This window comes from Nyctibius grandis, chromosome 1 (genome assembly GCF_013368605.1).
Source record: "Nyctibius grandis isolate bNycGra1 chromosome 1, bNycGra1.pri, whole genome shotgun sequence".
Lineage (NCBI taxonomy): Eukaryota > Metazoa > Chordata > Aves > Nyctibiiformes > Nyctibiidae > Nyctibius > Nyctibius grandis.
In genome coordinates, this window is record NC_090658.1 from 36165610 (window position 1) to 36192439 (window position 26830).

The following is a 26830-nucleotide window of genomic DNA, read 5'->3' on the forward strand; positions in this document are numbered from 1 at the left end:
CTGGGGCGCCCGCGCAGGCCGCCGGGACCCCCGGGACGCCGGCGCCATCATGTACCGCTCCAGCAGCGGCCGCTCCGGCCCCTCGTCCTCGTCTTCCTCACATCGGCTGAAAGAGGGCAACTCGTCGGGGTCCCGCGCCTCCCGCTCCAGCACATCAGGGCCGGGGCCAGGCCGCGGTCGGCCTCCCGCGCCACCGCCCGCCGCCGCTGCCTCCGCCGCCGCTGCTTCGCCGCCGCGCTCCGCTTCGCCCCGTCCCCCACCGCGCCGCCACCGCTCCCCGTCGGGCCACCGCGGCGCCTGCCGCCGATCCCCGTCGCCGCACCGCAGCAGGAGGTTGCCATCGCCACCGGGAGGACCGGGGCCCGGGGGGACCCGGGGCCGCCGGGGGAGCGAGCACGGAGATGTCAGCAGCAGCCGGGTAACTACCGCCGTGCGCTGAGAGGTCTCGGTGCGGGTCTTGCCCCCTCCCTCGGTGGCTGTCAGGCCGCAGGGCGACCCGGCCGCCTCCGCCGCCCCCGCCGATGGCGGCCACCGTCCCCCGCGCCTTGACGGGAGGTGTTCCTCCCAGCACCGGCCACCTCTCAGCGGTACCCCGGACCCCCGGCTGTGCCCTGGGGTCAGCCCGTGTCGCCGCCGGCGGAAGGGCGGGAGAGGGGGGCAGCGGGGCCAGGGCCCCAAACTCGGCGCGGCGGGGTCCTTGGAGAACTGCACCTTCCCCGGGCTCTCCCCGTGCCCAGGGAGAAGGGCGATTTCCCCCCTGTTCCTTAGAGAACCAAATGAAAAAAAAAAAAAAAAAATCACTGATTTCCCCTTTAAGTCATGTTTTTCCTTTAATTTCCGTTACCTTTTTATTTCCCTCTTATCGGCTAAAGCCATTTTAGATAAGGCTCGAAGATGATGCTATCTTTTGCTAAGGCAAAGGGTGTAACTAGTCGCTTTCCTCCATTTAACACTGGTTTGTGTTATTGTATAAATATAGTTTAATTTGTGGGAAGATAACTTTTTCTAATAGGATGTTGAATGAGTACTTAGTGTCTGAGTTCTTCCTGCTGTCATGGGTGTACAAAGGAGACTCTGTTACAGATCTGTATCTTTGAGAGGTATTCTTTGATAGGCACTGCTTTGTAGTTGGAGCTTGGTGCACCTTGGTGCACAAGGTGTTCCAGTCTTCTCGCTCAGCCTTGGCAAGATCTGAATTAGACATGTGAAACTCTGGTTTGGCATCTGAAGTGATACCATGTTGGATGCAGACGCCTTCTTACTGAACCAAAGTGTATAGCCGTACTTCTTTTTGAGCGAGTGGCATTCACTCACTTAGGTCTTCTCTTGTTACTCCTTGGTGCAGTGATCGTCTTGTCTGGTAACTGTTACCTGTGGTATGTATTAGTTTCACTGTGCATTTGTATTGTGCCAAAAGAAGAGATTTTCATACTGGGATATTTTAGGCTATGGTTCCACGGTCACTCAAAACAGCACGTGTCCAATTAAAAAGAACGGTACGCTCACTTTTTCCTCTCTCTCTGCAGTACGTTCTGCCCCCTCTCTTGTGCTCACAGTTGTATTTGTGAAGTTGTGGGGTGGGCTGATTTGAGGAAACGATGTGGCTGAAAGTCAATCCAACAAAAATATATTGTCTGCTATGATTCATTGCATGATGGGACGCCAAGAGAGAACGGGGATTGCCCTTTCTGATGGGGGTACAGGTTCTTATTGCATTTCTTTGGAGCTGTAGCCATAGAACAGATCACAGGTTATTGTAGTAGAGTTAAAATTCAGCTATTGGTGCTATTTGTTATTTATGGGTGGCCTGAAGGTATGGGAAGATAACATGTGACAGTTATTTGACAGTATTTGACAGTTAAGCCCAGCCAGGCTAAGCTTGCCTCTGGCCATTTGTTTTTATGATGTATTTCACCATTATCTCAGTCCTATAAGTTGTCTGTGGGGTAGCCCTGCAAATTGCATTGCTAGTAAGAGCTAAGTTGAAAATAAGTAATTTTTTAAGAGGAGATAATTTTTAATCTGATTCCTGTCAGTGTTGTGGCTCGATGGACAGTTGCATGGTCACAACTGAGGGGATGACAAACTGGGATACAGGAGCAGAACTTTCTTAAACTGACTTCAACATCACTCAGTCTGCCGTTTCACCGTATCCATGATAGGCTGTGAACCTGCGTTGGCTGTAACAAAACTTTCAATGCCAAATGTGTTGGTAGTTCAGACTTGGAGAAATTTGAACTAGGAGTTTTTGACTGGAAGCCTCCCACTTGCCCTTTAGGGGAAAAAAAAAGCCACCAAAACCCCCCACTTTACACAAACATCATTCTTGACAAATGCTATTCTTCCAGTGTTATTTTGCACCCTTCTGCCTTAAGTTACAGTTGTCATCTCAGCAAATTGTTGCAGATTCTTGATGTTTTTCTTGCTTGTTCTAATTTCACAGAAGGAGGATTTAAAAATTATTAATCCTATAAATTAGGCTTTAGCAAGTTAGCTAGTGCAGAACTGCTAAGCCAAATAGACTTTTTGTTTATTTACAAGAATACTACTGCGTTTAAGGAAAACCTTTCTCTAGGTAGCAGCTCTCACAGTAAGAGGGATCTTGAGGCAATTAAATATAGCTCTTTAACCTGTATTGTGCCATCTCTTGCATGTGCTAAAGCCCAGTGTAAGCAATTCTTAGAGTGTATATTGTGCACATTTTTTCCATGGAAGTTTTTGTCCACCAAAAGGTGTTTGACCAACACTACCTCTTCTTTAAAAGTGATGTTATAAAGCATAAAATACGTATACAGGTTGGTTTTACTTTTTAGAAGTACTGTTTACAAAATTAACATTAGTTAGAGAAAGATAAAAGCTGGGATTATGCTGGTGTTTTCCAAACAGCGGAACTAAGTGTGATCAAAACAAAGCAGACAGCAGATATGTTGGGACAGCGTGATCGGGTAAAGTTTTAATAAAGTTTTCAGATTTATATGACTTAAGACCCCCTCTTCAGATGTTTGGGGATACAAAGTGGAGATGTGGAGAGTTACACAAATGTGTTAGTAAGTGGCATTTTGGAGCTGTCACTGAAGGGAGATGAATTCAGACAGAAGACTGAGGAAGAGGAATTCAAACTGCAACAAGGAAGGAGGACTTGGAAGAGGAGAGTATATGCGTAAGGGTGGAAGATGTAGGATGTGGAATGACGACACTGATGGGATAAGGGCACGGGGTTGAAATGCAGAAAAGTTTTGAGTACAAGCTCTAAGTTACTGTCCCTACCCTTCATATGAACTGGAGTATGGAAGGAGCAGCCTTAGAGATTTCTTCTTCCCCTTTCTTGATTCTGGGAGTTGTTCTGGTTGTTTCTTGTTTTTTGTTTTGTTTTTTTTTTTTTTTGACATTGAGTGCATGCATTCCCAGGTTATCAGCATCATTACCCATTTTCTCGTGCATAACTGGCATGCTGACTGCCGGTGAAGCTATGTATTGGACATTTTAAGTATGGATGGTGTTAGTGTCTTAGTAGCTGGGGACAACTTTGTGGGAATTGGAAAAGGATGCAGTGACAGCAAAGGTTTGGGGCAAGTATTGAAAAATGGAGATTATGTACTGTTCTTCTGGTCTCTTGGAGGATTGAGCTGAATCTGCTGCATCTTCTCAAGGTGGATGTAGATAACACAGTGCACCTGCTGCTTGCTACTGCAGTTCTCAGTGGTGAAAGCAATATGCAGAGCATGACTGGTTTGGCAGAACTGAAGCTGTTTCATTGCTTCCTGTTAAGCAGAATCTAAACCATGTTGGTTTTAAAAAGTGAATCAAGTATCTCTGTCTTCAGGCAGTCTCATCTGTTTCTTATGGAACTCCCCTTACTGTGATCATTCCTGTATTCTAGTGCCATATTCTAGAACGATGTGAAGGATAACTAGTTAAGCATAACTTACCAGTAATGACATTTTCTGTATTGAGTATGTGTCCAATGGAAGGTCTGTGCAGAGGCAGTTAGCTCAGGCCTTCTCTGCTGTAGTTTTTTCAAAGACACCTTTACTTAGCTCTGGTTTAGCTCTACCAATAATAAATAATGATAATGGGAATTCTATTATAGAAGGTGTTTCTATAGTCACTGGTTTTTAGTATTATGTTGCGCTTATCTGAAAGCAGCTTGAGATGAGGAAAACTATTGAAAACATCACTGCTAGGAAAACCTCTGTTTACACTGGTTTATACTTTGGTTCATGTTGTTACTAAAGCTGGAAAGGACCAGAAATCCAGACACTTTTATTAAGAAATTCCTGGCACTGTTTTTTCTGCAGTGTTTGTTTAGCTGCTTCTCGTCTACAAAGAAAAGAGGACAGCAGCAAATCTGGGACTTCTTGAACTTCTCTCTGTTTTTCCACCCTCCAAAATGATGCTTTATGAAATGTTATTTTTGAGCTGAAAATTTCCCTTCTTGATAATGTAAATACAGAGCGTGTTATTGGCAGCTGGGATGTGAAATGAAATGCAGTCAATACCCTTCCCTCTCTTAGTAACTAAAGACAATTGAAATATTTGGAACAATTGTTCTTCTAGTTTGATTTTTTTAATTGATCCATCTACCCCAAGTCTCATATGTTAAGCAGAGCAGAGTTACTTGCCTTTCTGTAGCTGAGATTAAAATTCCCTGATTGATGGGCTTGCACTCTTTCTTCGATTTACAGAGACGTTCACCGAGTCTCCGCTCTGAGTCTTCACTGGAACAGAGTTTGCGGATTACTGTTGGTAATGACCGGTATTGCATTGGCACACCAGAGCGAAGGAGGCTGCCTGATAGACTGGGCTCACCAATTGATAACCTGAGTGACAGGTATGGTCCTCTGCAGATGGGGATTCAAGCGTCTGAAACAGCAAGAACATGGGAATGGCTGTACTGGGTGAGACCAAACATCTAATTAGCCCAGTGAATGCCTAGGGAATGAGGGTGAGAGGGCAAGCACGTAGTGATGCTTCCGGGGAATACTCCCCCAGCCTCCAGCAAGTTGTGGTGTAGGGGATACCTGAATAAAAGTCGCTGCCTGTGTTCGTAGTAACTCTAAACAGAGATTTCTTCTCTGATTTTTGTCAACTGCTTCTAAACCCATATAAACTAAAAGTGCCCAGAGTATACTGCAGGAGGGAGCTGCTTCATTTTACATTTCACAGCTTCAGCTACCTTCTTCTGTTTCTTATGAACGTAGTAGTTCTGACTGAAAGGAAGGTTGTTTATGGGTAGCATAAAGCTTCAACTTCCTCATTTATTGGGAGGAATAAGCTACTTTCCTGATTTTTGAGAATAGTCCACAAGAAAGCTCTAGTGGAGCTTGAAGAAAATTTGTTATTTTGACTTATACAAACCCTGCAGAAGAGACGTGAACGTAGTCAGTCAGTCTCATACACGATAAAATAAATGTTAGGATTCTTAGGGTCCCTTGATTGGAATTGGAGAGAAACATAAGTAATGAAGAGATGTCTTTTATGTTAAAAATACTGTTGTGAACAGTGAAGTATAAATATTAGTAGATATTGTTTGGAAATATTTTCCTTCAGTAGGAGAACAGGTATAATCTGGCAAAAGACGTAAAATCAGAAGGCTTAGTGCAAATAAAATCATTTTCTTTGTCTTGAATTGTGAAGTTAAAGATGGCATAGTTTGTGCCCCAGAGCAGACAATTGCAGTTTCAGGTCAGGGATAAACATCCAGCACAAAAAAAGCACTATAACCTCCATTTTTGATGCAAACTGTTAAAAATATAAAAGAGAGAGAAAAAGAGGGAAGTGAGCAGAATAAGTGAATTTCCTGTCTTTCTCACGTGTAAGGTTAAGTTTCAGCAGGTGCAGAAAACCAAATAAGAGTTTAGTTTTCAGTACTGTCACTTTTACGCCTGTACCTCAGTTCTCCTGGGATCAGTGTTCGATTTGTAAATCCCCTGTGCATTCTGCAGTCTTCTGAATGAAATGAGTGCCTATGCCCAGGAGGAGTACAGTGGTTGGAAGGAGCTTGAAATTGTATGTAGGAGAACTGGCATTGCTCTGGCAAATTAAGAACATGCGGGGTGGGGGGATGTGTTTGTCCCATTGCTTCCTTTTCTCCAGTGAGGTTTTATATTTAACCTGTTTTGTGGTTATGATGCGTGGTTAGAAGTAACATCAGGTACAATGGAGTTTATTTTAACGTGAGTGAAAATGACGAAGAACTTTCACTTTGTCTCTGTTAGAGGACCCATAGATGTAAAAAAATGGTCTGAATAGACTCCTGAGAATGTATAAAAATGGCAGATTAATCAGAATGAGAATAAGAGAAAGTAAGACCGTGTAGATCTCAGTTCTTAAGTGACTTCCCATATATCTGTAGTGTAGGTATGCAAGAACTCCTTGTGGTTACATTTACTTTTTTTTTTTTCATTTATCCAGTCTGTTTGTTGCTGGCTGCACTTGTCTGAGTGGTGCCCACTGTCCAGAAGCTTAATGTGGGTGACAATCTATTCATCCCATATCTTTTCCTAAATCTTCTAGGTACTGCTCTGACCTCCACATTTCTTCACTGTTTAGCCATTTTGGTTGTTTTTAAAAGACACTTTGTATTCGGTTAAGGACATTGTTTATCATGTATTTTTTCGTCATGTTTTTTTTTTTCCCCTTTGAGAAGCTGCCCTGGTGGTGGGACACTGACTTTATATCTATCACAGGGCTTTAAAATAGCCCTGATTGTGAATCATTATTGAGTTTAATACTGGACATATCACATTCTTACTTGGCATGTGGTATGTTCTCATTCACATTTAAAAAAAAGAAAAAGAAAAAAATAGAGTATTTTCTGAAGATGTCTCTTCAAATTTTGAAGTAATTGGAGCAAATAATTCTGAATTTAGTTATTCTCAGCTATTTTTGCTAACTACTCTACTTAGAGATGTCAAGCAATCACTTTTACAAATTATTCTCTGTAATTTGCAGGGCCTTGGGATGGTAGAGAAGTTCATTAGCCTATAAAGGAAATAAAATACCAAAGGGTGGAAATCAGGGATGCTTTTGTATTCACCTGCAGCAGTGGATTTTCAGGATGCCCCAGGAGAATTTCTCAGGGTGTTCAGGTCCATCCTAAAACATCTGTAAGAACTTGCCCTGAGTTTCTAGGGCAGCTGGCCTCCTGCACATGTCTAAGGAAGCATACTGAATGCTGCTGACCTGTGACTTCAAGGTAAACTAAGCAGCTTCAGTCTTCTACAACAGATTAGTATTTTTTTGTCTTCCAGAATCTCAGTCTATTGTGAATAATATATCTTAGCCCTCTCCCTGTCTTCCATCTCTCCCTCTGTTGGTATTTTTAAGACATTCTTCTGCTATCTGAGCTGTCATAAGCTGTACAGAGCATCCCACCAATTCTTTCATCTGAGGTTAATCCGAAAGATTAGACCATATCACTGCGGAGACTTGGTCTGTGTTAAGCTGTGCTCTGAAACAGCATTTTTTTGGCATAATATCAAGAGTGACAGTTGGCTTGAGTATGAGCAGCTCATCTGACTTCCTATTCAAAGACTGTTAAGATGGAGTCCTGTTGGTTGCTGACAGCAGAATACCATTATTTATTTCTGTTTCTGTGTATGTGAATAAATATGCCAAAAAGTAAACACACCTTACACTAGCTGTAGTTCTCTGAGGCATCATGTCTATGTAGTCTGGCCTGTTCTCCTTCTTTGAAACTGCAAATACCAGTAAGTCACAGGTTCTGTGTCAGTGAAGGAATTGGGATGGTCACAGTGGTACCACCTTGTATCCTCTCTCGGGGATGCAATAGCCTGTAGTGGACATTGCTGACTAAAAGCATCTAAACCAGTTAAGAGGGACATATCTCTGTTGGACTGTATTTACAGAAAACATATTTCAAAGAATCACAGTTTCTATAAGGCAAGTAATCCTTTTCCTCACACCTGTATTTAATCTTTGGATTTTAAATCTGCATCTTAGCTGTTCAGGGTGTATTTGAAACATCTTCTAGTTGTAAGTATAGTAGGTTTGCTGTTCCTTTCTTTCCGAAGTATGATTAAATATTCCTTCTGCTTTGTCACTGCAGTCGGAGCATTTGAATTGTAGGTGACACCTGGCAAGCGTGTGTGCAAGTTATTTGCACAAAAATCAGCTGAAGGTGTATGGTGAAATAAACCTGTTACTCTATCAGGTGTGTTCGTGCAGTTTGAATAGATTTAGCAGGCTCTCGGAAAAGGTGACACTGGGGATAGATATACCTTTATGTAGGCTGTGAACAGCAACATTTATGTATGAAATTTAATTCTAGCTACTTTTTAGATATTTTGGTGCTTTTGGAGGAGGAGGAGGATGTGTGTAGTTTGCTGGAAACTGGAAAGGTACCATTTAATAATGTGGGTACTGGTGTATGCTGTATTTGACTTATAAGATGTTTTGGACTGATAAAGCATCTAATAATGTATGAAATGCTTTTCAATGATGCGAGTTAGAGATAAAGTGAAGTTTTGTGTTGGTTTTGTTCTTAAATATGCATGTATAAACTATGAAAATACTCAGGAAAAAGATCTTGTCTGTTTATGTCTGTTATTCTTTAGTCTGGTGACTTTAAAAACTGAGGCTGTAATTTATCTGCAAATTTTTTTTGAAGATGTCATCTGGCATGACTTGATTTGTCCCTTCTCAGATCTATGGAGGGACTTTTCTCAGTAGGAGGAGGTGATTTTTGAAGATTCAGGCAATCATACATACTTCATCTCAAGTTAATGTCTTGATCACTCGGGCAAGACATTTCTCTAGGATTTCTGTCCCATTGATTTCACTTAAGGAGCACATTTGCTTCCCATTCTTGGAGGATCTTGCTATATTTTTGAAATACCTGTGACTAAAAACAGCAGCTGATTTGGTTTGTTTCTGCCTGATCTAAAGAACAGTCCCAGAAAAGTTTTTAGGGGTGGGGAAAAAGGCCTTAGTTAAAACAGTACTCCTAAGTGGAGTTGTGTGTAGGAATTGGTCCAAACGAAGATACTCCAAGAGATGTAGCTAGTTATTCTGGTGTTGTGCCAGTTGCCTATGCACTGTATGTAATAATGCAAAGGCTGGCACAGAGGAATGGTACTATTACATTTACTATCCCTGGTTCATAGATATCTTATCAAAAACTATGGTTCTTTTTGTGTATGGTTCATGTGATTAGGGACAGTCCTGCCTACAGATCTGTTGCAACAGAAAATATTGCTAGAATTTGTGGTCCTTGGCCACGCTGAAGATAAAAAGAGGATCTGGTTGCATTTGCCAGTGTGAAACTGAATTATACCTTGAATAATTCATATGAAATGTGATCTTGGCATCTTGCTGGGAGAGATGAGGAAAGGGACTGTGGTCCGAAATATGATAGTAATGTTTTTTTTAAAACGTGTAGTCTTTCTCCTTTGCAGAAATATATCCGTCCTATCAATTTTTCAAGGCTCTCCTTCTGCAGTATGAGTTGAATTGTTCATGTCAGTGTGTTGGCAGGCGACTTCCTAGGAGGGATGTATAGTACCATTAAAAATAAGTGTCCCCCTCTCCCCTGCTTTAAGCACATAAAATGTTGCTTCTGTTTAGTGATGGAGATGTTATTCTGAAACTGATTTAGAAATTTCTTACTCTTGAGTAGAAGTAAGACTTAGTTTACTCTGACTCAAGTACTTATGTTTATTCTGTGCTTCTCTTACACAGAGATGATATGGCTGATGGTCCAATATTCACTAGAGGTCTCTCATGTCCTCGAGGACTTGAGAGATATCCATCGCATGAAGATCAACCTTCAAGTCCCTTCATCATGAGACATGATGAAGACTACCGCAACCGAGATGTTTTCCTCCATCGTTCAGATTATAGTCCACATTATGGTCGTCGAGAAGAGCTGCCTCGTGTATCTGACAGAGATGGTGACAAATTCAGGAAATCCTCCTACCCATCAAGGCCAGAAGAAAGGGGACGAGAAATAAAGCGTCCACGGTACGAAAAGGATGAGAAGATGCATGGTGTGAGTGGAGAGCATCCAGGTTTCTCATCAGGAGCACGAAACTATCGCAGACGAAGCCGCAGCCGCAGTAGAAGCCCGAGCCCATCATACCTAAATGAAGAATTCCGAGAGCTTGACCGTGCAAGGAGGAAAAGAGAAGAAGAAGAGCGTAGCAGAAATTTGAATCATGATGTTTCAGGCAGTGGTTATGTGATCCCCGGCTTGACTAACACACTACAGACTTCTGAGCCTCGGTATACGTATAGGCCTGAGGAAATCCCATCCATGCCCAAAAAATCTATTTTGAAGAAACGAGTGGAGATGGAAGTAGAGTCTCCGATTCAGGTTTGATCTCTGTCTGTCTGTCTATATGTTTCTACTTTCTAAAACAGTCATTTCATGATACAGAATATTAGTTTGATTTCCAAAATAGAAAAGCCAGATCTTTACGTTTTCCTGTCTTTGAGAGAATAGGTATCTTTTTCCAGGCCTGTACAAGTTGGGAGTGCATTAGAAGCTTTAAACAGTGAAGGCATTTAGTCAAGAATCATATATATATAAAATCTGAGGCAGAATAAAATGTCCTTGTTGAAATTCAACTCAGGATGCTGAGATCTGGGCTGGCTTTTACAGAAAAGCTCAGTCTTTTTGTACCACAGGCAGGCAGGGCATTGATTGAAGCTCTCTGCCTGTCACAGTTGCTCTTTCTTGTTTCTTTATAGACTTAGAGAACTGCCTAATGCATCCTCAGTACCTCTGGCTGAAAAAAATCTTTGAGTTTCTGTATTTTTGTCCCTTTGGACTGTAGGCTGGGATCAACCCTACTTAGTATGTACCCAAGCTATACCAATTGAATCTCAAAATTAGAGCAATGGAAAGATAAGCAGTTGTGACCACGGTGATTTTCTCGTGTTTTAGCGCATCACTTTTGATCTGCCTGTTGTATTGATCAGTGTTGGTTTGACAGTGACATCTCAGGAGGTGCTCCAATATTGAGGATCCTGTTCTATACCTGTTATTGGAAATCCTATTTAACATGGCATTAATTATGCATATCTGAAGAAGTGACTGGGAATAACCCCAGTGCAGTTGTTTTTACCTGTCTTAAGGTGTTGAAATCCTATTTGTCTGTGATTAAACTCAAAGCATAGCCAAATTTATGTTATGGGTTTCAATTTAAAAGTTTCAGTTCTTATGCTTGCAAAAAATGAATAAAATATAATTGTGATTTTGTGTATTCTCTGAGATAAGAATTCATTGCTGGACATGACATTCCAGAATCATTGGACAACTTGTTTTGTGATCTTTTGTGTTCTCTTTCAACTTTATATTGTCTTTTCTAACTCTTTTCTTCAGTTGTGAACTCAAGGAGAAATTAACATGTTCCTTTGTTTGTTCTGTGAGGTGCATAGTCTCCTTAGAAGGTCCTGTAGTAAACAGTAACTTCTCTCTCTTTCAGCCTGAGGGCTTTTCAAGCAGTCTGACTCCCAGCAAAGATCCTCCTCTTCTTTCTACTCATTCACCTTTGCCCCAGAGCAACAACATAGCTCCTTTTGCCTCTGAAGTGGAGAACTTTCTCAAACGGTTTAACAAAGACACTGTTGTGGAGTCTGCAAACAAGGAGCTGCGTGACGGTTTGTATGAGTGGAGCCCGCTTTCTGGGGCTCCGAAAGATGCTTTTACATTTGAAGAGAAGTTTGGAAGCTTCTTAAGTCACAAGGAAAAGGTAGAACCCAAGTCAGAGCCTGATCACCATACTGACTTCCTGCTGCCTCACGAGAGGGCCAGTCAGGATGGCAGTGGTTTCTCACGAATTCTGGGCATGATGGCTGATTCTGTCAGTGCTCAGGAGAAGAGGAGGCGTAGTTTTCCTGACATTGAGGATGAAGAGAGATTTCTTTATGGTGATGAGGATGAAGACACCAAAACTGAATCTCTCCCCATTCAGAAGCCCCCAGTGAGTTGTGGCAATGAGATAATAAGCCAAAAAGTAAGCTCACCTCCTTCTTCTGCTCCAGCTGTCAAGCTGGATCCTTCAGAAGAGCCTAATGCTGAATATGCAAAGATCCATGACTTACTCAAAACCATTGGACTTGACATTGGTGTTGCTGAAATTGGAAAACTGGCTGTTCGTACCCAGGAACGCCTTCATGGCAAAAAGCTGGCATCTCGTTCTCCTGATCGTCGCTCTTCAGGTCCTCGCAGACTGGACTCTTGGGTCTTGCGTCGCAGCCGGAGTGACACTCGTTCTCCCGAATCAGGCCAGCAGTCCTCAGCATCACCTCCAGTCTCTTTCCAGCAGTCTAAAGATGCATCCTCTCTTCAGAAATCAGAATATACTGAGAACAAGCCAGTGGGACAGGATATACCTCCATGTGCACCAGAACAACCTTTTCCTTCTGTCTCTCTCATTCCCTCAGTTCCACCAACTCCTGCTAGTTTGCCACCTACACCTACTTCTGTTTCCCAATACCAAATTCCCAACTATTCCCAGTTCACTGCCACTCAAATGCCCCAAAACTATCCACCTCCCACAATGGCTCCTCCAGGATACGATGCATATGGGCACTATATGGCATATGCAGCCCCTGGCTGGACCATGTACCCGCCTGCCCAGCAGCCTAATCCTACACTGCCAGAAGCTCATGGTCTTCTTACTATGGCCATGTCAGCGAACCCCACACGTCCCAACCTCCGGGTGATTGAGACAGTCTCTATGGGGAAGGATGTCCCTGATGTAAAAAGAGATGGCTCTGTGCTCGTTCATGTCCCTACCACTCCTGCTCCTTCCAAAATGCCCCTTCGTCTGTCTTCACACCCTGTCAAAAATACCACAGAAAAGATGTCGGATGAAAAGAATCGGGCAGCTCAAAAGCAGAAGGTATGTTATCTATTCTATGTGTCAAAATATGTTGGACTGCTTGATTGGCTGGTGTAAAAGCATTTTCTCTTCAGGTGTGCCTTTTCTTTTCCTGAGTGGTTCCGGTTTAAAAGCAGTTGGACCAAATTTGCTTCTATTAAAGATTTTTAGGCATTTCTCTGCATTACTCTGTGACAATTTAAAAAAATGCATTTAAGATCCCCCAGAGTTGTACGCCCATAGGTTATGACTGAACAGCTGAAATCAAGCACAAAGTTGAAGTTCTTGAGGCCAGCCAAAATCTTACTGAAAACACACATGGTGGCCACAGCTTGGCTTTATTTTGCTCAGCTTTAGATATTGAAATACCTGAAGATATCTAGGTATATAAATACCTGAAGGGATGGTATAAAGAAGATGGAGCTGGGCTTTTTTCAGTGGTGTCCAGTGGCAGGACAAGAGGCAATGGGCACAAACTGAAACACAGGAGGCTCCATCTGAACATGGTATGTGATGTAATGATACGATGGTTATACCTATATTAGACATTCTTAAATACATACTAAAGGACATCATAATTCACAGTTGCATACAATTTTTCCTCTACATTTGTATTCATTATCTCTTATAAGAATCACAAAATCAAAAGATCTTAAGGGAAACTGTTGTTTACTTGGTGCATCTGACACCAGTTTAGGTTATGGGTGTTAATATTTTCCTCTTCTAGTTACCTTGATTTATATGATAATTAGAGAGGAGAGGGGAAGAATGTATTTTAAATTAGGAAACTGTTGTAATATAACTGTCAAAGGACTGGAAGATTCCCGAAAGATGTTTGGCTTTTCAAACTGGTATCCACCTAATCTTTTTTGTTAAAATAAGGACATAGAACCATAGAATGATTTGGGTTGGAAGGGACCTTTAAAGATAATACAGTTCCAACCCCCCTGCCGTGGGCAGGGACACCTTCCACTAGATCAGATTGCTCAAAGCCCCATCCAGCCTGGCCTTAAACACTGACAGGGAGGGGGTATCCACAGTTTCTGTGGGCAGCCTGTTCCAGTGTACGCTCATCGTAAAAAATTTATTCCTTATGTCCAATTTAAATCTACCCTTGTTTAGTTTAAAACTGTTTCCTCTTGTCCTGCCACTACAGGCCTTCGTAAAAAGTGTCTCTCCATCTTTCTTATAAGCCCCCTTTATATATTGCAAGACCGCAATAAGGTCTCCCCAGAGCCTTCTCCAGGCTGAACAACCCCAACTCTCTCAGCCTTTCTTCATAGGAGAGGTGTCTCAGCCCTCTAGTAATTTCCATGGCCCCAGCAGGTCCATATCTTCCTTGTGCTGGGGACCTCAGAGGTGGATGCAGTACTCCAGGTGGGGTCTCATGAGCATGGAGTAGAGAGGAAGAATCACCTCCCTCGACCTGCTGCCCATGGTTTTTGTGCAGCCCAGGATACAATTTGCTTTCTAAGCTGCAAGAGCCCATTGCTGGCTCATATCTATTTTTTCATCTACATATGCATATCTTCATTAGAGACATCCTTATAGTATAGCTGTGCTAATGATACATTGTGTTGGTAGATCTGCTAGTAGAAGAGGAGCACATGGCAGAGTCTGGAAGCTTTTCACCTATTCAGTTATATCATGCTCCTCAGAACAAATCAGGCCGTGGAAAGATGTACCACTGGATCCAAGAGCAGCTCAAAAGAAGTCACTTTAAATTTTTAGTCTGAGATAACCTCTCTCCTTTTTGTTTGAAGTGACTTAAAGAGGAGTACTTACACAAAGTGCTACATCAGCAGATAAGTGAGCTTTCACTGCTTGCAGGAATAATAATTTTCTTCATCTGACACGGTAGAAATTTTGTTGTTAATGAAACTTGGTACTTCTGGAAGACCTCTGTTCGCTGAAGGTGTGTGGTTTTCTCCTGCCGTGACATACCCTGGTAGCTCACCTATGCATCTTGGCAGAACTTCTAGGGCTTTGTCAGCACTACAGACTTCTTTGGCTTGGGCTTAGTCGACTGTTTTTTTGCTGGGATGGATTGGAGTATAAAAACTTGCATGCTCCAGTTAATGCCCCTATGCTGGCAGAAAACCCAGAATGAGAGAATGGTGTTTTGATTATTAAAAAAACAAACAAACAAAAACAAACAAAAAAACCTGGTGGCATTTAAGACGTGGCCTGACTGTGTTGGCAGAACTCCTTCCAGGGCTTACTCCAGGCACCATCTAGGGATCCTGCCAACATTTACATTGCCATAGTAGTAGTGTTTCTCTAGGGAAGACAAGGAAGGCCTTGGGTCAGTTGTTGTTTGTTCAAGGGAGGAGTTAGTGGTAAGCTGACTTTAAGAGCATTGTGAAGGTAAGTAGATTGGGATTTGTCTCTTGAAAAATGAAGCTGGGAAGGAAATTGAAAGAACTTTTCATGTTTCATTTTAGCACATTTCCTGGTTTCCTTCTGTGAATCAATGAAAACTAGTGAAAAGCATATTTGTGAGCTCCTCATGCCAGTTTGCCTTATTGAGCAAAAAACAAACTTCATCCAGCTGTTTAATTTCAGTTACGCCTGCAAAATATATTTGGTGATGCAGTTATGATCAGATTGAAGTAGAAGCCTGAATAATAGCTAGAATTGGCCAGAGTCAAAGCAGGAGGCAAGATGAAGGGCTGTGAAGTCTTTTGTCATTGATGGAACATGCTAGCTGTAGAGGTACTGCATGAGTTTTGAAGAGCCATTTAGCATTGATCTTGCTCACCCCTGTAGAAGATAGTCAGCTGAGCCTAAGTGCCTTGGGAAATGCTGCAAAAAAACAAAGCAGTTTTAGGGAATACACTACCCAAAAGAAAAAAATTGCCTTCATACAGGGTTGAAGCATAAGCACATGGTATAATTACCTGCATATGCAGAGGAAGAGGTGTATTTGTTGTGTTAAAATACTCAAGAACATCTTGAGAATAGTGAGCAGTGTTTTGTGGCTGGCAAACTGAGGTCTTGCTGTCATTCTTGCAAGACTGATTAACTTGTGTTGGGAAGAGAAGAAAATCCAGTCCCCTTCCAATCTGTTTAGGTGATAGAAGAGAGAGAAAAACTGAAGAATGAACGAGAAGCACGGCAGAAGAAGCTTTACTATCTCAAGACCGAACTGGACAGGCTTCGTAAACAGCAAGGTACAGTGCATCCTCCCCTGCTGTTTGTTTTTCACGGGGATGTGTCACAAGTCCTAGTACCTGCTAGGAGAAGTGAAGACCAAAGTAATAATAGTCTATAGTCTAAAAGTAATATTTTCATACTCCAGGCAGTGCAGAACTCTTGAGAAAACAATGACCTAATTACTATATTAAAATTAATTATGTCAAAATCTGGCTGTTACACTGAAGCAAACAGTTGCTCTTGCATCTTCTTCAGCAGCTTGATAAATTAAATTAATTGCACTTTGTGCATTTTAGTGCTTCTTTAGAAGAGTGAGAAATAGTAACTGAAGATATGTCATCATGCCTTTCAGTTTTTCATGAATCTTATTTGGAGAAGGAAGAGTCCTCTCTAGACAGAGCTAACACTTTTTAAAACTTCTGTTTGGTCCAAGTAAACACAAATTTCCCTCACCTTTGGAAAATGATACTTTCAGGCTAGAGTGTACGGTTAACTTTTGCTTGTTTGGTCACACAGGGAAATAGTGATTATTAAATTGATTCTCTCTCTTGAGGATTATGGAACCTCTGTTAGGGGTGTATACTAAGGCAATCCTTATAGAGGTGGATCATACAGATTTAGTGATGCTGTATCTGAGAGTCAGTTCCATCTTTACAACTTCCTAGTCAAGATTTAGCTGTAATATTTGATATTAGTATTTTACTTGTTGCTGGAATAGTTGTACAGATGTTAAGACAATTTTCCTGTTGCATTTCCAACTGTTCTACTTCCTTGATTGGCTCAGGAGAGATGTTGAGGAAAAAACGTCGTGAGAAGGATGGACACAAAGACCCCTTGTTGGTTGAGGTAAACAGACTACAAGAAAATATTATGAAGGAGATTTCAGAGCTGCATAAAGAATCTGATGCAGCTGACAAGAAGCAGTCTGAGCTTGACAAAGTAGCGCAAATTCTGGGGATTAACATATTTGAAAAACCCCGGAAACCATCTGTGGAAACCAAAGATTCCTCGGAAAAGAACAGCAAGTCAGAAAATGCAAAGTGTCTGGAGAAAACATCATCTTCCAACAAGGTAAAGTCTTCTGGCTTGTGTGCTAATGATTTTTCCACTAAGAGAAGAGGGCACTGGGGAGACAGCTGCTCCCAAACATTTACTAGAGGATCATTTGATGTCATTTGTTATCACATCTCATATGCTGGTTTTGATGGTGCATGCAGGTGAGAGTTGATGTATCAGTGTTTATAATTTCCCTCAGGGTTTGTGCAGTTCAGTACCACTTACTGTTTTTGATCTTGGTTTTGCTAAAGTGTTGGTTGGATTGAACAGTACCATGAGTGTTTATAGCTGTTCAGTCTCAATGCTGTACCAGGAGGACAGACTTTTTTTCTCTACAACATTTCTGGCATGGACTGTCAAGGAGGAATGTTTGTAGCAGCAAAAGTCTCTGCAAGTTTGAAGCGTGTTGGTCTTCTCACTGGATGATGACATTAAGAAATCGCAAGGCTTACACATGACTGTCAGCTTAACATGATTATTATGTACATGCTACATGTTCTCTCTTAAGAAATGTCAGTATGCATCAGTATGGTCTCTCTAACATGGTCTGTACTACTGAGTGCTGGATGTATCAAAACAGGGTTATCGCATTCCAGAAGATAGTTTTTACTTTGGAAGTAGTGTCTGATAGTAACATCTGAAAGGTTATGCATGTATTCAGGAGATTAATTATCCTGCGTTTCAGATGTTCATTCAAATATGTAACCAAAATAGCTGGTAGGAGATGGTAGATGCTTTTTGTAGACCTTACTGAGGTCCTTTTTTGCAGAGAGGAACATGTTAGTAGGATAAGAGGTATTTCCTACAAAGTCACTCAAATCTGTGTATCCTGTAGACTTTTCCTTATGCTTCATCCTCGTCTGGTTCAGAGAACTCATTAGATGTCTTTCATTTTAAGGCTCGCTTTTGTGTTTTGTTTTTGTTGTTTCTCGAAACATCACTGAAGTTCAGTATCCACTTACTTTTACAAATATTTGCTTCAGTCACCACATCATAAAACTAAAGTAGGCAACAATGTTTGTTAAATCCTACATTGCATTAAGTTATATTGCTTTCTTTTATTGAGATATGGCATGTGTGAATATATTTTTCATTATTTTAACTTTCATTGTTTGTATTGTCCAAACCCATAATGACTTGATCCCCTTTTCATCGTTCCTTATTTTAACATGGAAAACTCCGAGTTCTGGCCAGGAGCATATAATATTTTCAGATATCTGTAGGCACACAGGACACTGCCTTTAGTCTCTAAGATTCACCTTATAATTCTGATTGTTAACATTTTTTAATGAAAAGAAAGATGGTGCAGGCCTTTTGACACTGGGATTGGTTGACTCTGCCAACCTAAGGGCAAAACCATATGCCTTCCTGCTTATTTGCAAGCTACCTTGTGGTCCCTTGCTGCTGAACCTGTGTCTGTGTGTTGCAGTTACACAGTCATTGCAGAGGTGAAGCTAGCCTTGTACTAAACAGACAGGTCGTCCCTTCGGGGCTCTAAATAGCAGCAAATTATAAAGGCATCTTTGAGCTGGGGTTAAGCACAAAGTGGGGTTAAGAGTTGGCTGTCACCTATCTGTGAGAAGCATCGTCTTTTTAAAGTTCTGATTGAGATAGTATTTTTATAGGTTGTATTGAGTGCGTGTATGTCTGTAAATAACATAAACAATGACACTTCTCAGAATTCATGAACATCCTTCCATGCACTTCCTGCAGACCATAAGTTGATTCTGTCATTGTTTAAGAGAATGTCAGCTTTGCTATGTTCTTGCAGACAGAATATATGCAGATATTCACTGAGTCACATCCTGCTCTGCTACCAAGAACTATATTGTATTGGGATGTGGATGTCTGTGGGGTGCATAGTGTCCTGGGTGTCTCTTCACTGTTTGATTTACAATGTATGTTGTGTGGGGCGGTGTTAGTAGGAGAGAATCTATCCTTGTTTACCAAACGGAATTTCAAGTAAGGCAGATGTTATTTAGCAATTTTGAATCTGCTTAAGTAAAATTGTTCAACACCAATAGTGAATAACTTGGAAAACACGCAACCAGCCCGGGTCTGCTAAGTTAAATGCTGTTCTTTCCAGACTGCCACGCAGATTAGCAATGATAACATAATGGGCTTTCAGCCATTGAAAATGTAACTCAAAACTCAAAATACATCTAGTACTATCGTAATCTAAACTAGCAGGGCTCATTCATTATCTATTTCAGGGATTATTTGTTTTGTTACTCTGCAGTGTTAGTTTAGTATTAATTTTGGCTAGAGTCCTGAAATGTCTGTGTATCACTGTATGGCGTCTTTCTGTACAAATCAAAGTAAGTGCAAATATCACATGCTTAAATCACAAGATGCTTCACCTTATACACTTAGGTAATTAACAAAACACCATCTTTCTTTTATTCCTAAGCAACGAGTCTTCTGCAGAATTCAGGAACTCTCAAATAATCTGATAAAGCTGATTGAGTTAAATACTTTTAGTCAACTAATTTTTCCTTTCTTTTTCATTCTGCTTTCATCCAAGCTACTTTTACAGTAAATTCTGAATGCTTCTAGGGGAACCATTTTAGGTCTTCTGGGCGCTGTTTGGCTAGTATGGTAAATTGGAACTATTCAGATCTTTATGTGAAACCCATAAAGTGGGAAGGGTGCATGCCATAGGGAATTTGTTAATTTGGTTCCTTGATTACCTACAACCATCCAGCCATTACATCTGGGAGCCTTATTGGAAGCTCTTCACTGTGGCCACGCAGCGTCTTAGTCGGCAATACCAGCTCTCTGACACAGTGGAATTAGCCTGGGCACTGAAAAGCAGGTGATATATATTTTTTTTTTTGGTGTGTGTGGCTTCTGCTGGAGGCAGGTTCTGAGTTCTAGAGCATTATGTCTGTCTTGCCTTGTCTTAGAGAAGTGTTTCCTTTTGTTCAATTCAGGAATCAAAAACTACTAATGAAAAATCCAGAGGTAGAAGCCCGAAGCCAGCAGAATCCTCTTCACAGTCCTCCAAACATCCTTTCCAGTTGGCCAATATTTATGAATATTATGATGCAGGGAACCACTGGTGCAAAGACTGCAATACCATCTGCGGGACCATGTTTGACTTTTTCACACACATGCATAATAAGAAACACAGACAGGTATGTTACAGGCTTCCTTCACTAAGTGCATTTCATATTGCTATAAATATTAACACTACAACGTACATCACAGAACTACATTTTACAACAGAACCTGAAGTAATGATGAACCCAAGAAGTTGCTTATCAAATTCTTTTCCCTAGTGCTGGACTTGAGCAGCTTGTACAGCTACAAGTGTGTTCCGACTAGTGTAAACAGGGCCTGTGTTCAGTTCGCTCGGGAAGTAGCATTTGGTATTTGTTTCATATGTTTACGTGTTCTTTGCTATCATTTACATTTTACCCTTTTAACAGGTTATTTTCTCATTATAAATTGCAAAATGGGAGGGGAAAGAGAGGAAAACATAGTTCCTGTAAATTGCACGTTGATTTTAATGTTCAGTGTTCTGAAAGGATGTTAAAAAGGAAAAAGACAAGTGTACTTGCTTTGCTAGTGTAATATATGAGCCTGTATACCTCTGTCACTGTGCAAATAGACCCTGGATCCTTACAACAGACCTTGGGCTTCGAAGACCCAGAGTGAGACCAAACAAGACTCCATAAAACGCATCGATAAGATAACTGTTCCTGCCAAAGGTACGTTAATTTTTTTTAACTTGGATATCACCTCTCTTTGCCCTCCAGCAGGTTCCAGTTTCTTAGAGAAAGGATTTCAAAACTTTGCCTTGTTATGGGAGCACATATAGATAGTGTATTATTAGGTAAAAGGCAAATGATTTAATTTCCTGGTTGTTCGTGTGGAAAAGGTCATGAAGCAAGAGTGTAGGAAAACACAGTATGGTTCATTCTCTTCTTTTTAGAGTTTAGTTTTTTATTTTGAATACCAGGTGACTTTTTCTTTCTCCAGTGTAGTTCTGAGGTGATTTTTGCTAACATATTAGAAATTAGAATGTGATCACAAGAGCTTGCTGTGTTTGGGCAGATCTTGTGCAGTACTCCACACAGTCTTGCAACAGACCCTTCCATTCAATACCTTTTTAGTAGAGGTATCCCTGAAAAATCACTGATGAGTACTTGGTAGGGTGTGAATACAGAGAATCTGAGAAAGCCTTATGGAAGGGGCTGTAAGTGATTTGAAAATTAAGATAAGATTTAAAATCTGGATGTCTAAATAGGCCTGCCAGTGATCAGTCTCAGTTTATTAATCTGTTACGCACTTCTAGTAGCGCCCGCTAAAGGAGAATCTGCAGTATGTTAGACAACTGCAACTGGTTCTGTAGGCACAAGGATGCAGTCTTGCTGGGCTTCAGTGAAAATACTTGTGTTCTTTTTATAAACCATGTGTTTAGTATTTGAGCAGAGTATACCACAAAGATGGAACATAGATTAAGACTGTAGGAAATATTAACCTTCTTAAATAGGGGATAGCCTTAATATGATGGAGAGCACTAAAATAATTTTTTGAATCATAGTAATCAAGCTTCTTCACTTTACATGTTTGCTTCTAGTAGTGGTGTTTCCCATACTGTAAGCGTAAGGAGAGCAGCATTAACTATTCCAAAAGGAACATTGCTGGAGGTTTTGCTGTCATTCTTTGATATGTTTATCTGGCTTTGTTTAGAGCTTGGCATTTATTAAGTTTTGTTTCTCTGATCATTTTCTTCGGCCTTTTCAGGCTCTGAGTTTCTGATTCCCATCACTGGATATTATTGCCAGCTCTGTCATGAATTTTTTGGAGATCAAATCTCAGCAGAACAGCATGTGAAAAGTCATCCTCACAATGAGAAATATAAGGTTGGTAACTGGTGTACCAGGAGTGAGTCATTCCTTGTGTTAGCTTCTACTCGTTCTGAAGAATGATATTTGAGTTTTTGGAGTATATGTATTTGGTTAACTTCACTACATGGTACTGAACTAAATAAGCAGAACTTCCCACTACATAGAGACTAATCTTTCATCTGCATGAGGTTGAAACAGTGTTTAAGTCCCAGTGTTGATTTTCAAACTCTTCTGTAAAGTGACAGCACTGCTGCAAGCCACCATTCAATTCACATTAAATTACAGAATGTGGAGATTGTAGCATCTCAGTGTCTTGGTAGGAAGAAGTTCTCTGCTCTCTTAGTGTTGAGATGGTGCTTACTGAACAAGTCAAAACTGTTACAGAGCTGAATTTATTTGTTTATTTTTCATGGAAACAGTGGCTAAAATTGTGCCATTTATTTCCACAGAAATATGTAGATGAAAACCCACTCTATGAAGAGAGGAGAAACCTAGACCGTCAAGCTGGATTGGCTGTAGTTCTGGAAACAGAGCGCAGGCGGCAGAACGAGCTGAAACGGAAACTAGTCGAGAAACAGAAAGAAGAGAAGGATGAGAAGAAACCAAAAATAATAAAGAAAGAGGAAGCAAAGCGAACCCCCGAGCTTGGAGAAGCGACGAGTGAAACTCAAGGCAAAATAGATTCTTCTGGGCAAAAAATGGGTATCAAGCTTAAGCTGAAGAAGGAAGATAAGAAGGAGGAGAAAAAAGAAGAAAAGAAAGAGGAATCTAAAAGGGAATCACCAAGCCAGACTTCCTTTGGGAAATTCAGCTGGAAAAAGACAGAGAGAGAGGATAAAACCCCAGGAGGAGCTATTCCAAAGGAGGAGAGTACAGAAGGAAACAAAGAGGAGAACAAGTGTCAGTCTGGGAAACCCCATGTCAAGCCCATTGAAATCAAGCTGTCTGGGAAAACTGTTATTCCACACACTAGCCCATGGACACCAGTTGTTTCCACATCAACACCAGCAAAAATTCTACCCAATCTACCAGTCCCCACCATGATTTTCAGGAAGTCTACTACTGCAACAGTTAGCAAACCAGCACCTTTGAACACCTTTTTATCCATAAAATCCTCTGGAGCTACCACCAAACCACTGCCTGTGGTAAAAGAAACCAATGCATATCTTCTACTGCCTCCAGATATCATCTCTAAAGCTTTTGGAGGAGAAGAAGTAATTTTAAAAGGGGCAGAGGAGGATTTGAAAGCAGCAGAGAAAAGTGGGTCTTCTCAGACTTCTGATATACCACCTCCACCCCCTCCTCCACCAGCAGTCCAGCAAGCAGCTGTCATCCCTGCAGATGAAGTAGCTCCAGGTGTGTCTGAAAGTGAACAGACAATGCTGGCAATGCCTGTGAGACCCCCTCCGCTACCACCACTTTCAACTGCTTTCAGTGAACAGGCAAAAAAGGTAGAGAAACGAAACTCTTGCTTGGCCACAGCCAATGCTAAAGATCTCTACGATATTTTTTACAGTAGTGGTGGAAAGGGTTCGGCTGACAGCAAGCTTGCAAGTTCTGCACTTCCAAATGGAGAAAACTCTAGCCTAACAAAACCTGCAGACCTGTCTGCAAATGGTAGAACAAATAATAGCTCATCCTCCTTTAAAGAGGATTTTCAGAATGCAGCTACTGAAGTTAGCCAAGTCCACTCAGCTGAGAGAAGCTCAGAACTGGAGAAAACTGATATTCAGGAGACTTCAGTACTTCATACTGAGATGAGCCCCGACATTGAAAATGGTATTCAGAAAGACATAGGTCAAAAATTTCAGACTCCTCTTTCAACAGGTGTTCGGACTAAATTGAAAGAAGATTCCTTACAGGGTAATAATCAAGTAACAGGGAGTTGGGTTCTTGGTGAGAATCAGGCTGAAATGAACAAGAAACCACTTCAGCCTCAGCTATCAGAAATGTCGGTCACAGAATTGCCAGAAACAAAAGCTGCTTCTGGTATCCAGATGCCTGCAGAAATTGTATGTGTGGATATAGGAGACAGAGAGCAGGTAGGCAGTCAGGAATTCTGTGAACTACAGAAAACAGAGGTCCAAGAGAAAGTTGGACAGGGAGATGCAAGTAAAACTGTGGTTACTAACACAAACATCCCTGGTACCTTGGAGAAAGATGCAGACACGAAAGACTGGGAAGTAAAAGCGGTAAAGCCTGACCTTAGCTTACACCCAAAGACTGTGTCACCTGAAACACAGAATGAAATTCAAAATTTGGGAAATTTCCATTTAGTAGAGGGAAAGTTAAGTGATAACTGTAGAACTCAGTCAGAAACTGATAGTCCAGACTTGCTTTGTGATTCTCAAAACACTTCAAAAGAAAAAGCTTTAGTAGCAGCAATGACAGAGCAGAATTCTATTGATGCCTCCTTAAAAGTTGCAAAACTGAAAAGTGTAGCTGTGGAAGTATCTCAGTCAGGAGTCCTTGACGAAGCTCCCCGAATTTCAGAAACCCAAAATAAGATTTCAGTTTTGACAAGAAGTCCTGGTGAATGGGACACTTCCGGAACTAGTAATGGAGAAGAACACGTCATCACAACTTGTTCTGGTTCTGAAAGTGGTTTGGATCTATCAAATACTCAAAATGTAGAAATAAAAACTGGTTCTAATGAAGTTAATGCTTCAGAATTGACAGAGGTACGGCCAGACACACGTCTTGCCAACACAGAAACCAGAAGTAGCATATTAGAAGCTCAAAAGAAAGTTCGACCTGAACCTTCACGCCATGCAGTATTAGATAACCAAACCCAAAGGCAGGAAGTTGCATGGTTAGTCAACGCCTGCTCTGCGAACATTGTTGAACTCAGATCCAGTGTAGAATTAGTAGTTGAAGTTGAAAAAAAATCATTAGGACACAGTGGATCTGATGCAGCATTAGATAATGTTTTTATCAAGAGAGATGCAAAGGAAGCAGGGACTGGAGGCTTTTCTAGGGCTCGCTGTGATCTCATCCAAGAGTCAGTAGTTGCTTTATCAGCAGATTTCCGTAGGGAGCATCTTTCAGAAGAAGCTGTCCACTCCCCAGGCACAAAGCATGAGGTCGTAAGAACCTCAGCAGCCAGTGACTTTCATCTGAATACCACTCACTCAGGACTGAACACTGAGCAATCTGAAAGTCTCTCTGCAAATGTTTGTGTGGATAACAAGAAAGTTTCTTTGACATCAGAAGATGTGAAACACAATGAGACTCCCTCCCAGAAAGCAGAGCTCGAGTTCAAAAGCACTGAATTCAGTTTGGGAGATACTAAGGTAAAACATGAATGCTTCAGCATTCTTACAGCGGGCCTTTTAAATGAGAATACGGAAGAAGTCTCAAAACTAGAAACTAATGCATCCATTAGGCTGGAGTCCAGTAAACTTAAGAAGCTGGGCATTGAAAAAACAGTGGATGAAACAGAGATCACCGATTTTGCTACCTTGACTTCTGGTAGTCAGGAAGATAAATTTTGCACACGGATTTCTCAAACAGCTATGCCACAGCTTGGATTGCAGTCCTCAAATAGTGACACTACAGAAGTGGTCATGCCAGTTCTAGAAATGCAGGGCATTTCTCCCGTGTCCGAGATCCTTTTGCAAGTGGACGAGAGCAAAGGTGGCGCTGTTGAAATGCCGTCACTGAGTTGTGATGGAGGCAGCACAGAAAGTCAGGCTTCTGGGTGCGTGGAAACTTTCCTTCCTGGGGTCAAAGAAGCACACAGAAAGGAGGGTAGCTCAGGAGGCAAGGGAGTATGCACCATCCAGAGCAAGAAGACTGAGCAAACAGAAACTGCTGACAGTAGTTTGGAAGCTACAACAAAATCAGGAATCGCTGAAAGCTTAGCAGAAAGCCCAGTGGGTTGAAGTGAACCCAGCCAGTCCCAATATTTGAGGAGCCAGAGCTGGGATTATGTATATGTTTCTTGTTTGTTTTTTTTGTTCCAGTTGAGGGTTTTGGGTGTATTTTGCATCCTGTGGTAGGACTTGACTGAAGTGAAACTTACATCATCGGAAACCAGACGCATACTTTATTCTGTACATAATTAATTGTGTAAAATGTTTTTTCATGTGAATTTTTTTGCCAATTTCTTTTCTACACTCTGCTATTAAAATGGAATCTCTCGTTTATAATGCGTGTGTCTTTTTTGTTTATTTTTGGGGCTTTTATTCTTTGACTATTCTTGGATGATTTTCAGCTCACCCTGTTTGTGTCAGTAGCACTGTGAGTAGCCCAGCTGCTGGGACAAGCTCAAGAACAGCAATTTAGAACTTGAGGAGACGGAGACTTGCAGAAGAGCTAAAACTGAAAATTTCTCTAAACTAATGCATGGTTTTGTTTACTTTCATTGTTTGAAATGCAAGAATGTGATTAGAATTGATTTTTTTTGTTTGTTTGTTTATCTGTCTCTGCGATTTGTTATTGCTGTTGTATTACATCTGTACTTAAGCTGTTTCATTGTATTGTGTAAGCACATGTATGGATGCCACATCACTAAGCAAGGGGAGAAAATCTGTTCGACTGGCTTTTGGAGAAGAAGACTAATCGGTAAGGCTCTGTGGCCTGACACCTGGACCAGACATATTGAGGTCACTTACATGATTTGAAATGGGCTTTTTTTCATTGTATTGTGATCCAGTAACTGTTTGTGTTAAATCATTTAGCAGCTGACCAACTCTGAAGAAGCGGAAGATCAGAACCGTGGTGTCAGGAATTGGACTCGCTTCATGTGATACAGACACATGCATGCCTACCCTGAACGGTCCTTGAGCTATCAAAAACTCTAGTGTGATGGTTCTCATTTGTATAGCTTGTTGAAGACTAAAGTATTAAATGTGTTTGCTTGGATAAATATAACATTTTTATTTGTAAATTGTTTAAAAAATAAACATA

The 26830-nt window shown here is 41.3% G+C and overlaps 1 protein-coding gene across 2 annotated transcripts; it reads left to right on the plus strand.

The window, feature by feature from the left end:
* On the plus strand, nt 1-26830 carry ZNF318 (zinc finger protein 318). 2 transcript variants are annotated; one of them, XR_011048837.1, is made up of 11 exons: nt 1-418; nt 4686-4831; nt 9703-10336; nt 11451-12872; nt 15925-16024; nt 16792-17078; nt 19997-20200; nt 20677-20776; nt 21816-21934; nt 22369-26485; nt 26602-26830. XR_011048837.1 is itself a non-coding variant. In XM_068408721.1 (10 exons), the coding sequence occupies exons 1-10, from the start codon at nt 50-52 to the stop codon at nt 25801-25803; spliced, it is 6816 nt and encodes a 2271-aa protein (XP_068264822.1). In that variant the 5' UTR covers nt 1-49; the 3' UTR covers nt 25804-26830. The 2 variants fall into 2 exon arrangements, 1 of the variants encoding a protein (XP_068264822.1); XM_068408721.1 differs by having other exon boundaries at nt 22369-26830.

Excerpts from the sequence above, each read along its gene's own strand:
- ZNF318 (XM_068408721.1), top strand. The coding sequence starts at position 50 with ATGTACCGCTCCAGCAGCGGCCGCTCCGGCCCCTCGTCCTCGTCTTCC. Across the intron at positions 4,832-9,702 it reads ATTGATAACCTGAGTGACAG|AGATGATATGGCTGATGGTC; the intron begins GTATGGTCCTCT and ends TCTCTTACACAG. Across the intron at positions 17,079-19,996 it reads AAACATCATCTTCCAACAAG|GAATCAAAAACTACTAATGA; the intron begins GTAAAGTCTTCT and ends TGTTCAATTCAG.